The sequence below is a fragment of the Pleurodeles waltl genome, chromosome 5 (genome assembly GCF_031143425.1).
Source record: "Pleurodeles waltl isolate 20211129_DDA chromosome 5, aPleWal1.hap1.20221129, whole genome shotgun sequence".
In the NCBI taxonomy this organism is placed as follows: Eukaryota; Metazoa; Chordata; class Amphibia; order Caudata; family Salamandridae; genus Pleurodeles; species Pleurodeles waltl.
Window position 1 is genome coordinate 1033479478 of NC_090444.1, and position 15786 is coordinate 1033495263.

Here is a 15786-nt window from a genome sequence, read left to right on the forward strand (position 1 = left end):
CTTTCTTTTATATTAAATGATGTGCTTGCGACTGTACTCATATAATAATTTTATCTAAAATCAAATTAAGGTTGTTGGATTCAATTAACTAATCTAATCACTATACGGAGAGACCAAACCACTTCAAAGGCAGAAACAACAAGAACACATGAGAAAGGCAAGGGTTCGAGAGTAGTTGTCAGTGACTAGCAAGAATGCTACTAAATCATGAGCAAGGCCAGTGCCAAAGCCTCCACCAAACATATGATTAAAGTATGGCTAACACGAGATTAATCGATAACAGCTAAAGACCCAACAAGCAAAGACTTTAAACTCTGAAGAGTTTATTATACGCCAAATTACACTTTTGTTAGAGACGAGCAATTCTGTCATCTTCCAAATAAGAAGACTCTACTTGCTGTTTGTAAACCCTAGGCTTTCTGTTAGGATACTTTGCCTCGTATTTAAAAAAATGTTTCATGTCCACAATCGTAAGCACAGGATCCTATGCTAATTGGCTCTCTAGTACACTCGAGCACAGACCAACCTCGCAATCGTCCAAAGAAATAAATGCTGACTCGAGGGTGCCGCCACTTAGCGAGCAAAGTCTCATGCTCTTCATAGGAAATAAAAAAAAAAATCTAGCTTACGCGTCAAGAATTTTCAATTCTATTAAGGACACGGAGGCGAGGATTATGCTATCTCTTTCTTTATGTACTCCAAACAGCAGCCAATCAATGTACATAGAAAAACAAAAACTACAAGCCCCATGAGGCATATGTCCATTATCACGTGGCCCAATCACCACCCACAACTTCTGTCCATAAGTGTCACGACCTATCACGTCACTTCCTCTTTCTTTGGTTAGGTCCCCTCTCAAACAGTTATAACAACAAGTTCTTAAACTCCAAACTTGATGAAAAAAAATCCTCTGGAACCGAACTTCTTGAAGGGTTGACGAACAGGACCTTGAAGGAGTTCCTCAGCGAAGGAAAAACTGATTTCAAGTGTTCTTCTGATCAGAACCAGAGGGAAAAAATATATACAAATGGTAATATTCCATACTAAGGTAGATAAGAACGTTTTCAGGTCAATAGCATTTTTGAGAGGGATATTTCAGTGTCAACAACATTTCAGGGTGGGAAGAAATAATGTATATTATAAATTCAAACATATTGCAAACATATTATATTAATAGCATTGTTTCTTAGTGAGGGATAATCCTCGCCTCCGTGTCCTTAATAGAATTGAAAATTCTTGACGCGTAAGCTAGAAAATGTTTTATTCTATTTCAGGACCGGAGGCTCGGATTATGCTCGTTTAAATCTGATTAACAACCACAGAGGCAACATCTAACACGGGGTTTTGGTAAAACTTTCTGAAAGTGGATTCTGTTGACCAATCAGCTGCTTTCATAATGTCCTCTAAGCGAGAACCTAGAGCATATGTTTTGGACGCCATAGCGCCTCTCACTGAATGAGCTCCAAATACGTTAATATCTATGCCCGCTTCCTTCATTAACCATTTAACCCATCTAGCCAAGGTAGCAGTTGAGACCGGTTTAAATGGCTTTTGTAGAGCTATAAATAGCTGATCAGCAGTATCCTGTCTAAACGGTTCTGTAACCATTTCATATTGTTTTAAACATTGAACCACACAAAGTTTTGGGTTATCTAAGAAAGCTGAGTAAGATACTGACCTGCAATTAGTCTTTCTCCGTTTGGAGATGTTGAAAGTAACTCCTTCTGGTGAGAAAACCCTACCTGTTAGGTCTAAGGCTTTGACGTCTGAGATGCGTTTACAGGAAACAAGGCATAATAACATTGTCAATTTGGCTGTTTACGGGATAAGGAAATATTGTCTGGCCAGGATTCCAAGAATCTTAGTACAATGTTGACATCCCACAAGGTAGAGTATTTAGCCTGTGGGGGATTGGAAAAACGAATACCTCTAAGCAGCTTACAGATTAACGGATGTTCACCTACTGGTTTTCCCTCAAGGTGGTTATGACCAGCTGAAATGGCAGATCTAAAGTTGTTGACTGTTCTATATGCTAGGCCCGAGCCAGCTAGTTCGGCTAGAAAATTAACAATCATTTCAATATTTGATGCCACTGGATTGAGATCCCGTCTATGACACCAATTAGTCCATCTTCGCCAGGCAGATGTATATCTCTTGTGGGTGCCTGTTGCCCAGGCTTGTTTAATGAATGACGCAGCTTGTTGCAAAATTCCTGGGGAGTTCCATCTTGCCCTGAAACCTTCCAAGCTATCAATGTTAGTTTCTGAGAAACAATCATTGGGTGTTGATGATTCTCCGGGTTCAAAAGGAGGTTCGGGCGAGGAGGAATGAGAAGAGGGAGAGCACAGGTTAACTGAAGGGCAAGTGGGAACCAAGATTGGGCTCTCCAGAAAGAAGTCACCAATATGATTTCCTTTTTTTGGCGTCTTATCTGCGATAGTACTCTGGGGATCATTAAGAATGGTGGAAAGGCATACCCCCGAAAATTCGACTAATCTTGGAGAAAAGCATTGGTCGCTAGTGCCAGTGGGTCTGGGCGCCAACTGAAGAAGGTCGGAACCTGAGAATTGAGGCGAGATGCAAAAAGATCTACTTCGCACGGGCCCAAATCTTGGATATCTGTTGGAATATTATCGGATCCAGTCTCCAGTCGTTGAAGTCTGTCAGGTATCTGGAATTCCAGTCCGCTATCGCATTCTGGTCCCCTGGGACATATTCCGCCATGATAGTCAGGCGGTGACTGAGGCAATAATGCCAAAAGTCTTTGGCAATTTCTGCTAGTATCCTGGATTTTGTACCCCCCAGCTTGTTGACATACCGAACTGCAGATATATTGTCCATTCGTAGCAGAATGCAGCAGTCCGTCTTTTGAGGTGAAAGACTTCTGATGGCAAAGGAGCCCGCCAGAAGTTCTAGGCAATTGATATGTAAGGTCTGTTCCCAGGTTGACCAGCGTCCTCCGGTTACTATCGACCCACACCGGGCTCCCCATCCCCAACGGCTGGCATCGGACTCGATCACAACTTCCGGGTGAGAGCCGAAGATTGCCCTGCCGTTCCAAGCTTCCATGTGTTGAAGCCACCAGTGGAGCTCCGCTTTCACTTCGTCTGTTAGGGGAATGAGAGCTGAGTAGCTGAGACCCTGTTGGAGGTGTCTGATTTTTAGTCTCTGGAGGGCGTGGTAGTGTAGAGGTGCTGGGAATATTGCCTGAATCGAGGAGGCCAGGAGACCTACTATTCTGGCAATGTTTCTCAGGGATATCATCTGGTTCGCTAAGGCAGCTCTCAGTTCTCTCTTGATGCCTCGGATCTTTTGAGGTGGGAGAATGAGAAGAGAGAGGTTGGAATCTATCCTGAAGCCCAAAAAGTCTATTACCTGGGAAGGAGTCAATAATGACTTCTGCGCATTGATAAGGAAACCTAATTCCTGCAGAAGGTTGATTGTCCATTCCAGATGCATCAGGAGTGTCTGGGGTTTCTGAGTCATCAGAAGGATGTTGTCGAGGTAAATTATAAGTCTAACTCCCTTGGATCTCAGGCACTCCATCACAGGTCTCAATAATTTCGTGAAGCACCACAGGGCCGATGAGAGACCGAAGGGGAGAGCATTGAACTCCAGACAATGTCCTTTCCAAAGGAACTGTAGGAATCTCCTGTGGGGTTGAAAAATGGGTACTGACAGATAAGCGTCTTTGAGGTCGAGACGCACCATCCAGTCCCCTTCTAGAAGAATGTCTCGCAACAAGTGGATACCCTCCATCTTGAAGTGTCTGTATAAAATACAGTAGTTGAAGTCTTTGAGGTTTAGTACTAGACGGTGACCTCCTCCCTTCTTGTCTACGACAAAGATGGGGCTTAAGAAACCTGTTGGATGAGGGGAGGCATAACTTACCGCTCCTTTGCGTAAGAGGTCTGGTACCTCTGCATCTATAAAAGTCTGATCTGTTAGGGAAAAATACATTTGTGTTGGGGGGAAGGACTGGCTCGGGATTCCTATAAACTCTAGATGAAAGCCAGTAACTGTCTGGAGAATCCACGGATCTCCTGAAATTATTTTCCAATTTTCTAGGAATAAACCCACTCTGCCCCCAAGGCGTACTTGTGAATGAGGAATAATGCTCACCTGAGTACCTGGAATCTTGGATTGCACCCTGTTGACCTCTGCGTGATCCTCGCCTGTATCTAAGGCGGCCGCCTCTGTAGCGGGTGGTGTAGAAGGTGGTATCCGATTGGTCGGCGTACCACGTGTTCCTTCCTCTTGGTTGAGAGTATTGGGGGCTTTGGTATGTCCCGCGGCCGGGCATACGCCCTCCAAAACGTCCAGCCCTGGCAAAAAGGTTACGTTTGAAGACCTTTTTAAGTGATAAGTGCGCTTTGTCAAGTCAGGAGAATGTTGCGCAGAACTTTGCTAAATCCTTAAGAAAGGATGAGCCAAAAAGGAGTCCATCGGCTGAGGGACCAGCTTCGGAGGTCGCCAAGTCTGTTAGTTTGGGATCTATTCTCATCAAGATGGACTTGCGACGTTCTGACGACACTGCGCAGTTTGCGTTGCCAAGAAGGCAAAGCAATCTCTGGGCCCAGCCGATCAGGACATCTGTGTCTACAGGGGTGTTAGATTGTTTGGCGAGGAATGCCATGTCTAGTATTATTGTCAAGGGTCCTGTGACGTCAAGAAGTTTGTCTTGGCAAATCCGCCATGATCTGTCCAAGCCTTTTTTGGGGTCTTTGCCAAATTTTTTCATGAACGTTACCATGGTGGGGTCAATATCGGGAGTGTCTGTCACCTTTACGTCAACATCAGGTCTAGGGCATTCGGCCTTAAGGCGTGAACGCACTTCCTTGTCAAAACTTCTTCTGACATTGTCATGCACGTATGACGCTACTTCGGGGGATGGGGTCCAGTTAGAGGCTCTGGGATGCATGATTTGGGTGGGATCAAAATCTAGGGTTTTAGTCAAGGTAGGATCTTTCCTAGGTTTTTTGACAGGAATAGGGGGTTCTGAAGCGTCTGAGTCGCTAAAGTCAGAGTTGGAGGTAGAAGAGGATTGAGAGGAATCTAGGTCCTTAGAAGTACTATAATTATGCTCGGAAGCATGTTTCTTAAATAATTTGTTAAATGCGTCCGCATGAATACCAGAGACCGGGTTTTGAACTTCTTCCAGATTTTTGGTTTTAGTTTTGCATTTAGATTTTTTCTCTTGGGGTTTCTTCTCTTGTGAAGAGGATTGAGGTTCATTATGCCAACCCTGTGTCTTGGCGAAGTCAAATAATTGCCCTGAAAAGGGGCCCAAAGCTTTTACCAGGGTGTCATTCACAGATTGCTGTACTCTGTTGTCCAGGGCTTCAACTAGATTTACTTCTAGTTGGTTGCCCAACTCATCAGGATAATATCCTGTGTCATTGTCACTCCATTGTGCCATAATGAATAAAGGTTATATATGCTTTCCCAAATAGGGGGAGTGTGAACCCCTGGCAGGCAATTTATAGCCCTAGTCTAGCGTGGAGGGAGCTACCTGAAGCAAAGGAAAGCACTCTAGGCAGAAGCCTTATTTTATTTTACAACCCGTGTTCTATTCTAAACCGGGCATCAGGGAGCAGAAAAATCGATATACCAATCTGGGGAAGCGAGGCGAGCACTCCGCGCGTCTGTACCACGAGCCGTCTCATCAAGAGTGATGAGCTCGGCTCGAAATGCGCGCGCAAAGTGTGCGCGACACAATAAACAACGGACTACACGTCCGTGTAGCGCTCCTGCTCCCGCTCGGTTATAAGCATTCGGCAATACAATTGAGTAATACAATTCAGTAAAATAGTAAGAAAATACACAAATAAGTAGAGAGTAATGAAAAAGTCACTTATCTGCTGCGGAGCAGCAAAGAAAGAGGAAGTGACGTGATAGGTCGTGACACATATGGACAGAAGTTGTGGGTGGTGATTGGGCCACGTGATAATGGACATATGCCTCATGGGGCTTGCAGTTTTTGTTTTTCTATGTACATTGATTGGCTGCTGTTTGGAGTACATAAAGAAAGAGATAGCATAATCCGAGCCTCCGGTCCTGAAATAGAATCTGAAAGTCCACTAACTATGATTCCCGATGCTGTTTAAACAAAGAATTCTGCCGCCAACTGATAACTGATGCAAAGGAAATGTTCATGGGTTCCACACAGCAAAAGTAATGTCTGTGCCTTTTATGAGGATCAATATGAAAGGTGTGAGCTCTACGTAAGCCAGAGCGTCCTTACACCGAAAAGCAATTCCTAACAATTAGAAAGTTAGGAAACACACCTGCTTTTTACTTCCTCCTTAAACACGAATAAGCAATTAAGTCATGCAGTGTCCACAACACAGACACATTGAACATATCAGAACATGAAAGCAATACTTGGAGCACTGAGGACGAGGGATGTACTGCTCCTAATAGGTGTTTTGCTTCTTTGAAAATGGGCCAAAAGAAATCCTACTGCACTACCGGAGGCATGCCCACCACACACAATACAGCTGCTGACAGTCTCAAACTGGGGCTGCAAGGCCCTGGCATACTCTTAAGGAGGCAGCGTGGTTGGCTGGTGCCTGGTCTCATCTTGCACTGCTCGACTGCTGAGTTCTATGGTGCTGCTGAGAGACAAGATAATGGGAATGAACCTGAATCAAGGAAGTCGATAGAGCATGAAATCAAAGTGATCACCTGTAATTTCGAGCATCTGTATGGAACACCCGAGAGGCATGGTGCAGGAGAAACGTGGTAGCCCCACCCCGTGAGCGCATGCAGATAATTGCCCACATCCTGCATCACTTAAGCACATGCAGGACATGGGAAATAAATGTCTGTGTAAAGAGATATGGAGTTTCCAGCTGCTCAGTTTGTAGGACTGGCATAGAGACAGCGTTAGTCAATTTACCTGATTCGGGTAATTAAAAAATAAATAAGTAAATGCATTTGTACTTTAATAGTGGGTTTTTGAGTCAGTCCTTTTCATCACATTTAGTTTCCACCTACCACAACATACAGTGTGGGGGAAAGTCAAGTCACTTCAGCCAACCACTCAATTGCACTGTGAGTGACCGCATTTTACTTGCTCACACGTGCACAGATGTCCAAGAAAAAGTAAACTTTAGTAGCAGGGTTGATGGGCTACACTTCACTTGGAAAACGATGTTTTCTTTCCTTTCTTTATGATTTTTTAAAAATCATCCTTGTGTGCTTAAAATAGGTATTCATGATATAATTGCTATTGATATTCACAGCCAGTAGTAGGTTTAGGTTGCAACAGTAAGAATCGGATGTAAGTACACCGATGCTAGGAGACACCTACACCATTCATTAAAATTAAATGCAATAGTTAATTTACTTTTAAACTTAATAAAATAATGTATCACACGTGAATGGCCTTTCTTTCTTCTAATTATTTATGTTATATGTTCTGGTAATAAAACAAAAAAAGTAACCAGTGCACTAGCTTTACCAAGGCTTCAAATGAGTGGCTTGAAGATCAAAATCAAGCACCTACGCTGCTTGATCACATCACTGACCACTGCAGCAGCACAAAGACAAGCTGCGCTTAGGGTAGCCATTTTTAACGTCAGTTTGCAAAGACTAACATGCAAGTATGCAATGGTGCATCAAACATTTTTATTTTCTTTAGGGTGTTCATGATGCACCCCAACAGACTCATAGCTCTATGATGAGACTCAGTAGGCATACACAATAGTTTCTGACTATGGGTTTGCCAATTGTGTGCCTCAAAAGGAGACATACTTAGGTTGCTTCATTATCCTGCTGGACTATCGACAGTCTAATCAACTTTTCAAATGCACAGCTTGCCTCATCTAGCATACGTTAACCTGTAAAATGTTCACTATACTCGACAATTATAACAAAATTCTCACTTTCACAAAAGTGCTAGATAAATTTGTTCCATTTATTAACCTTAGAGCTGCTAATGGTTACAATCATCATGTTTTCATTGCACTTTACTAACAGCACAAAAGTGTTTTTTTAAGTGACAAGTCACAGTACTATGCATTGGCACAATAAGGCTTCCAAATGTACTGCATGTAATTGAGTTTGCAACTCAAAAAACAGCGGATTTCACAATCAAATGTCAACAGTGACTGCAATGTTGATTAATCACAAATGACAACTAGTAGAGAGTTACTGTAGGTACTCATTATTAAAGCACCTTATCCATACAGTTTCTCGCTCCAACTCTTCCAACTAATTCAATCACACCTATCATTCTATGGCTAAACAATATATTGTCAACTTAAAGAAACACTTCCTCATTTAAATGACACTTCTCCCTCATTTCTGTTTAACACAAAATACATTTCTTCCGATTTGCTATCAATGCACAAATTAAAAGAAAACGTCACTTAAACCACATACTCATTTTAGAAAAGTGTTTAAATATGAATACTTGCAAACATAATACAGAAGAAATACAAAAAATTATCATTAAAAGCTTTCAAACTGGAAGGTTTATGAAGCTAACCAACATACTCATCCAAGTAAGCGTAACATCTTCAATGTTCTCACTTCTTTTTAGATGTCTCCCTTTCACCCTTGTTCCAAACGCTTCTCTCACTTTCATCAACAAAGCTTTTAGTTAGGGTCAGCAACTTTAACAATACGTCTTTCAGTCCATATCTTCCATCATTCGTTTTAAAGGCATTTTTAAAAACGTTTACCACCTTCATAGGCCTTGTAAGCTTAGACCATTCTTGATATTGAACAGGAGTCTTCACCTTTACACAATCGCCTAACTTAAACCTTTATACCATATCATGCAACCTGGACACAACTATGTGCATGGCAATCTCACTCTAAACAAAACAAATGATGAACTGCCAGTGGTGGTGTGTGATGCTAATTGATAAGCATTAATAAGTTCTTGAATCATTGTTCTCCAACCCAAATTGACCACTTTCGCTAACAATATGCACTCTTTCAATATTGTATTCATAGTCTCTAAAGCACCTTTTCTTTCCAGGTGATATATCGAGATCAATTCCACAAGCCTTAAAGTACTCTTCCAGAGTATCTGAGCAACCCTGTAGGCAATTGTCTGACAAAATGCTCTCTGAGTAACTTTCCCTCCGAAAAACCTATTCCAAAATTATGTTTACGATATTAGATGAATATATCACACACACTTGAAGCCTCAACCCATCTAGAACACAAGTTTATCATTACAATTACATGTGGAGTCAAATGATCACCCCTTAACTGTCCCATCAAAGTTATGGCCAGATCTGGCCATGGATATCTCGGTAGTTTATGACAAATCATTGTCACAGTTTTTGTATTTTTTTCAAATTCTTGTCACAACTGCTACACTCCACACAATCCTTTGCTAAGCATTTATCCTCTAAATCAACACCAGGCCACAAAAAAATAAATAAAAAAATAAAAAATGTTCCTCATTCTTCACAATGCCCATATGTCCTTTATGGGCCATTGACAACAATTTGCTTTGCAATCCTTGCAATCACCCAACCCCCACCACCCAAAAAGCAATCTCTTATCAACTGCCAACTCATCCTTAACCATATTCCACTGTAGACAAAACCACATTCTTCCCCAACTCCAATCTCCACTCTCTCACATTGCTCCCCTTGCTGCATCACAAACACCAATACCTTTTTTCTCAAACGCATCTGCATTTTCATATTCCTCGCCAAACCAACAATCAGCTGAAACAGTTGTAAGGCCTAAAATATATACCACCCTCAAACTGAAATTTTGCAATGATACTGTCCAACTTATTATCTTTAAAGAAATTGTATCTAGACCTTATGCCCACAAAAACCTTCTTTAAAGGTTTATGGTCAGTGCACACATTGAAATCTGTAGCCCAGACGAAATTCCAAACGTGTTCATAGCTCAATAAATAGCTAATGCTTCGCTCTCTATTACAAAATAATTGGCTACTGCTCATATTAGGAGGTACCTCGAAAAATATGCAATCAGTCTTTTCAAATCCCGACCCTTCTGTAAAAGCACTGGCCCTTTCAAAGTGGAATTTGCGTAGAGGTTGTTTCCTCAGCAGGGAAAAACGCTTGCAGAAAATGTGCACATAAATCATTTTGGAACTTCTCACAACCACTGTTCTACTGAAACTTTAAAAAAAAAAAAAATTAACAAAAAAAAAAAAAAAAAAAACTCATTCTCCTTCCATTCAGAGATTTTTCAGAATATTTTTTATAAAATTTCAGTAATACTCCACCATGTCTAAAAATGAAGTCGATTATTCTGTCATGTATCTTTCAAGAGAAACTCGGAAACCTAATATGAGATGTCCTATATAGTTCACCCTCATCCACACCAAACTGAAATTTTTCCAACTTCAAAGTCAGCCCTGCCATTATTGACGTTTTCATGTCTTTCTATTGAATGAATGTTGATATATGAGTAAAACAAATTGTCCTGACAACACTTAACGCCAAATGGTTGAGGTTGTTTGCTACAACTTTGTTCTTACATTCTTTTCGCTGGCATTTGGGCTTGGTAGCGCAACAATGGAACGAACAACGTTCGTAACTAAAACGATTGATATGTGCACCAACTCCGCAAAGTGACACATGCTTCCCACACTATGCCATTCAGGCCTGCATTCAATACTTGCTGCCCACTCTTCTGAATTGAATAACTATATTCAACCAGCATGAGATATGCTGTATCTTCCACACAAACATTTTTAAGATATAAGGGATAAAGTACCTCCTGCTGTACATTATAAGGATATTGCAAGTTACCGAGGAGTTGCATTACCGTATAGAAGAACGAAGCTGAAGGGCAAATTCCATTATGAGGTTATAGAACTTTGAAGTGACTTCCAATGTCCTTATTATGTATGGCAGGGGATACCTTATCACATATAATACATTGTCACATCATCACCTTTCCCACAAACCACGTAAACCTTGGTGTGTAGCTCTTTTTTAAAAAACAAAAAAGCTACGGTAGAACAGAATGTGTTGAAACATGCAGAAAGACTCTAGCTTTCTCTAAGGAGCGCAAAAATATACATTCTTGTTAGCTGTTATTGTAAACTATGAAAAAATAGAGCAGAAAAAATATAAGCGGTGTTCAGTTGTTGTTGCTTTAAACAGCTGCTTCAATAACACTATGTGATCTGATCTGCCTTTCACCTCTTCTGCTGGCTCTGGCAGCAGCCACTGTGACGCCGGAACTCGACTGTAATAACTAATAATAGTCAACTTCTACGGTCCTTTCTTTATAAATCAGTGACTGAGTACATCATTAGTTGCTGATTATAAACAAAATAGAGATGTGCATTTATACAGGGATTACAGAATCCCATGTATTATAAACCTCTACCAATTTCAAACTTGGACATATTAGAACAAACTTACAGTCTATACTAAAGCCTTGATAAAGACAAAATATGTCAGCTTCACTGCTTTGTTTCAACGTGTATTTATGATAATTCCACATCCAATGTCCTTGAGAATGGAATAGAACAGAAATATATTGATCTAATTACACTATTGTTTTTGCATAACTGCTCTACTGAATAAAAAAAAAACATTTATTTTGTGTCCAGCCCTATTTTTGTGCTTAGGTTACTGCCCTTCTGATTCATATTGACATGGTACATGGGGAAGGCTACTTGGCCGCCTAAATACTGCTGTTTCCCAGCATGTTTTACACTGAAACCGGAAAACTTATTTTCACCAAGACGTTTGTTAGTGCGTGTCGTAAAAAAATACTAAAAATAATCGCTGCTCGTGTGACAGCTGTCATACAAAATTGATGGATGGTAATTCCATAACCATATAAACTGAATTTCCAGATTAAGAAAGCAATTCAGAACCTTCTACGCTTTGATTTAAACGCTAAAAACACAAATATCCTTGTCACCACCCCACTACCAAATCCACCTGCAGATCTGAAGAAAAATATCCTCAAATCTTCCAGATGTACAGCTTATTTCTGCGTCCACCACCACTCCTACTTTTCCACCGTATATCACCAGATAGAACACACGACGGCGATGTCAGTGTGAGAATGCTGCTTTGGGCCGTGTTCTGATGGAAAGTAACAATACGCAAAAAACATTATGTCAGAAGAATAACAACTTCTCCTTAACACAGGGTGTTTTCAAAATTAAACATGACATTAACATAAAGCTGCAGCCACACTACCGTGAATGCACCAGGTATCCTTACGTGTTGGCATCCTTAAGTCCACCCTTACGCATTAGCAGGCAAAAAAAACACACACACTCTTCCAATGACCAACAAATGCAGAGGACCATAGATGTTAAATACCACCTGCCATTACTTTTATTTACAGATTTGTCATACTTGTGATACACGATAATGAAGTTAGAAAAGGGAGTTCTAGGGAAATGGACAGGGACATGACATACACAAGTGTAGTGACAGGCCGTAAAACTACAGAAAGACAGCTAAGCACCCACATCATCCTAATGAGCGAAGAACGTCACAAAAAGTTACTGACATATGCTATTCAGTATAATTTCAAAGTGAGCAACTGCCCCAACATCCAAGACACTGCTTAAACTACTTATATTCACAAAGTGTGCCGTTTTCTATTTCAATCTGCTTTCATTTTTTCCCCACTCATGTACAATAGTCACATTTCAGGTCAGTGACAAGTTCACGGATTTTTTAAATTATGTCGTAAATGTTCAGTTTACTGTATTTGTGTATGCGCTTACGTTATTAAACTGCGCACCGTTTTTAGCCACCTGAAAGGCTTTGTTTACAAGTGCTGTTCAAACTTCAGATTTAAGCTAGATAGCGATGTTGGACAGGGTTGAGAACGAGGAAGAAAGAGCATTGGCATAGCTTTACACAATGTGTCTATTCCTGCGTGCACAGGCAACGCATTAATGCGGCTGGAGAATTAAAGTTTGCTCAACTCATGAGGGTGCAGCCAGACATCCTAACAAAAAGCTAGTGGGAGGCTCCCTTCACGTATGCTTAACTTTCTGAAGTTCACCACGCGGCACTGGAAGGCGGGGTTTAGGTGTACAGTCAACTCCTGCAAGCTGGCACAGGTTGCACTAAACAATCCTCCGCTGCTATACCATCAACACAAGAGAAGAAGACGGACGTCATTTGCGGGACTGTCATAACCTGGAGATGACCAGGCTTTGGACTCAGAGACATCTAGTGGACACCAAACAGCCTTGTTGCTGCCCTTGTGGCCTTTCTTAGTCGCCCGTCCCACAGCTGGATCCCTTTCCCGCTGACCTTCGTCGTAGTTGTATCCGCGCACATTCCGGTGCCGCGACATGGCTGCGGGGAGAGCTACCCGTGCTCAGGTGGCCGAAGGCCAGCGCGTGCCCTAAAGAGAGCTGACTTCTTTCCCCAGCATGGACGGCCGGTGGCGCCCGAGAAGCTCGTTGGACGCATGCGCCATTCCGTGCAGCCCCACCCCCTACGCTGATTCAGTCGCACACTGCTGCATCACTGACTATAGAGGAAGCAGGGCGACTATAGTAGCGTCACTACCGTGAGGCACGTCACTACACCATAAAAGCCTGAGAAGTTGAAACGACGACCAGATTGTTGGCTTGGGCTATGCGCAATGACGTCACATCAAACGGCCCCGCTGGACGTAGTGGTGTAATCCTTTTAAGATATGTGCATGTTTAATAGTAAATTCCAGAAACTAGTCGAGGCGCTAAGGCACGAGATAGACTCGAGGCTGAGGCTTGCATCAGGCTCAGCTCGAGGTCTTACTGGATTCTAGCCGCAGGGCCGGCTTTTGGCATGCTTACGTGACAATAGTCCCAATTTATGAAGCCAAAATTAGCTTTCGTTTGGCTGCCTCCCGCCTGAAATTGCCTCTGCTTCAATGGAAGTCAAAGGGAGAAAATCATTCTCCCAGTTATTTTTTTTTTATGATCTCCCACTTTGCTTTTCTAAAATGTTGACATGTATGGGCATGGGTGAGCTGGGCCCAGGGTTAGGGTGACCAGGCGTCCCGGATTTGCGGAACAGTTCTGTCTTTTCCACCAGGTGTCCTGGCAGATTTTAGCAAATTTGGCTCATGTCCCAGTACTTGGAGGGAGTCGACTGAAAATGGTGAGAGGCATTTTTTGAGGTGTTCCAAAGCAGACCTAGTTGGCAGTTATACATAAGCAATTTAATTTAAAGTTATGATACTGGTTTTACAGAATTACATTTTATTTTCTCAGTGCTTCTTCTGCTTTTCAATGTTGATGAGAGGTGTCATACTGAGACTCTCCCTTGATGTAAAAATGTAGTCCTATTTTTGCTAAATGCCCTGATTTTTTGTGCTCAAGATCTGGTCACCCTACACCAGGCTCCAGTGTTCAGAGTAGCGCATAGAGCTGTGTGCATTAAAGTTCTGCAGACAACATACATGCCATCATTTTAGAGGAAAGTGGGAGATTTTAAAAACCACAGGAGAATGTATTTACCCCATTGACATATATTGAAGATGGGTAACTTCAGATGGGAGGCAGCCAAAATAAAGCCATTTTTGGCTTCAGAAATCGTGAGTCTCCCACCTGAATCTGGCCTGCTGGCATGTATGCACCAGCAGTGTCTCTCTAAACTCCAATGGTTCAGACTAAAATGCTTTTAGTCATTTTTACTTACTTCAGGTGCTGTTTTGCACCACATTAACCTATCACCCCCACTGACACACATAAACACTGTCATTTGCACCACCAACCACTTGAAACTAGAGTGAAAGACCTACGCTGTGAGTGAATCAGAATATTTGGGGGAGCTGTCAAGAAGTTTGTGCACAGAGTCCAGTCACTACTTTGATGTCTGACTGACCTGTAAACAGAAACGGACTTCCTGCTACCTAATTTTATTCACCAGCTGCAGTGAGGGCGCTGTCGCATCCTCCCCAGCCTGGGTACCCACCAATGACTACGCCACACACAGAGCTGAATATTACACATCTTTATTCTTTTTTTTTTTTCAAATCTTTTTATTTGTATTTTCAAATAATGCAGGTTATTCCACACATGTTCAGGGTATCAACATACATCAGGTTTTTTTGGTTACAAATATCAATTCCCGGCAAAAGCAACAATAGCACAAGAATCGTAGCAATGGTGTGCCCATGCGTAACCGTTATTAAGTAGTGGACATATATTGTGTCTATACATGACCTTTAATGTAATGGTCGCCAGCAGTTGAGCCGGTCTCCTCGGGTACTAGCGCCTCTGGTCGATGATGGTATATTGCCTGTTAACTAATAACACCTAACAGATAGTAATACCTGCGTAGGGCTATGTGGGAGTAGACCTGAAAATGCATTATAACTTAACAAGAAAGAAAGAAGAAAAAAAGGAACCTGCTTGGCGTATGTGAGGAGGGGACGTCAGGATCTTCGTCTATATCTATTTATGGCTCTCCGACCTCCGGCCCCAACCTCCAGTTACCGAGGACGGAGGGGGAGAGAGAGAGGTGGGGGTGAGCGGTTTAGTTTCCGTGTTCTCATTTCAAAAGGTAGAGCAAGTTTGTTATACGTTTGTAGGGCAATCTGATACTGAGAGTTCGCAGTAATCACTGCTCTTGCTATGGGGTCAAACACGTGTTGTCAATATTCAGCAGATGAGAGTCAGGGTTTAAGGAAGAATGCCTATGGGGAAGATCTCGTGTGGGTGGGTCACGTGGTGACAGATCAACAGGGGTGTTCTGATGTCGTCTCTCTGCCAGTCTTTTGTGTGCTCAACTTATCCTCCAGTTTCGCTAGGTAAGTGTCCCAAAGGGTTACCCCTCCCTCTCCACCCTGTGCATGCCT

At 42.1% G+C, this 15786-nt stretch overlaps 1 protein-coding gene across 2 annotated transcripts in view; it reads right to left on the reverse strand.

The window, feature by feature from the left end:
• HBS1L (HBS1 like translational GTPase) overlaps positions 1-13426 on the reverse strand; it is a 414125-nt gene extending 400699 nt beyond the window's left edge. For both annotated transcript variants that reach the window (XM_069235198.1, XM_069235199.1), the window contains exon 1: positions 13248-13426. In XM_069235198.1, coding sequence (XP_069091299.1) covers positions 13248-13290 — 43 coding nt within the window. In that variant the 5' untranslated portion in view covers positions 13291-13426. The remainder of the gene's footprint in view (positions 1-13247) is intronic.
• Positions 13427-15786: the final 2360 nt, after the last annotated feature.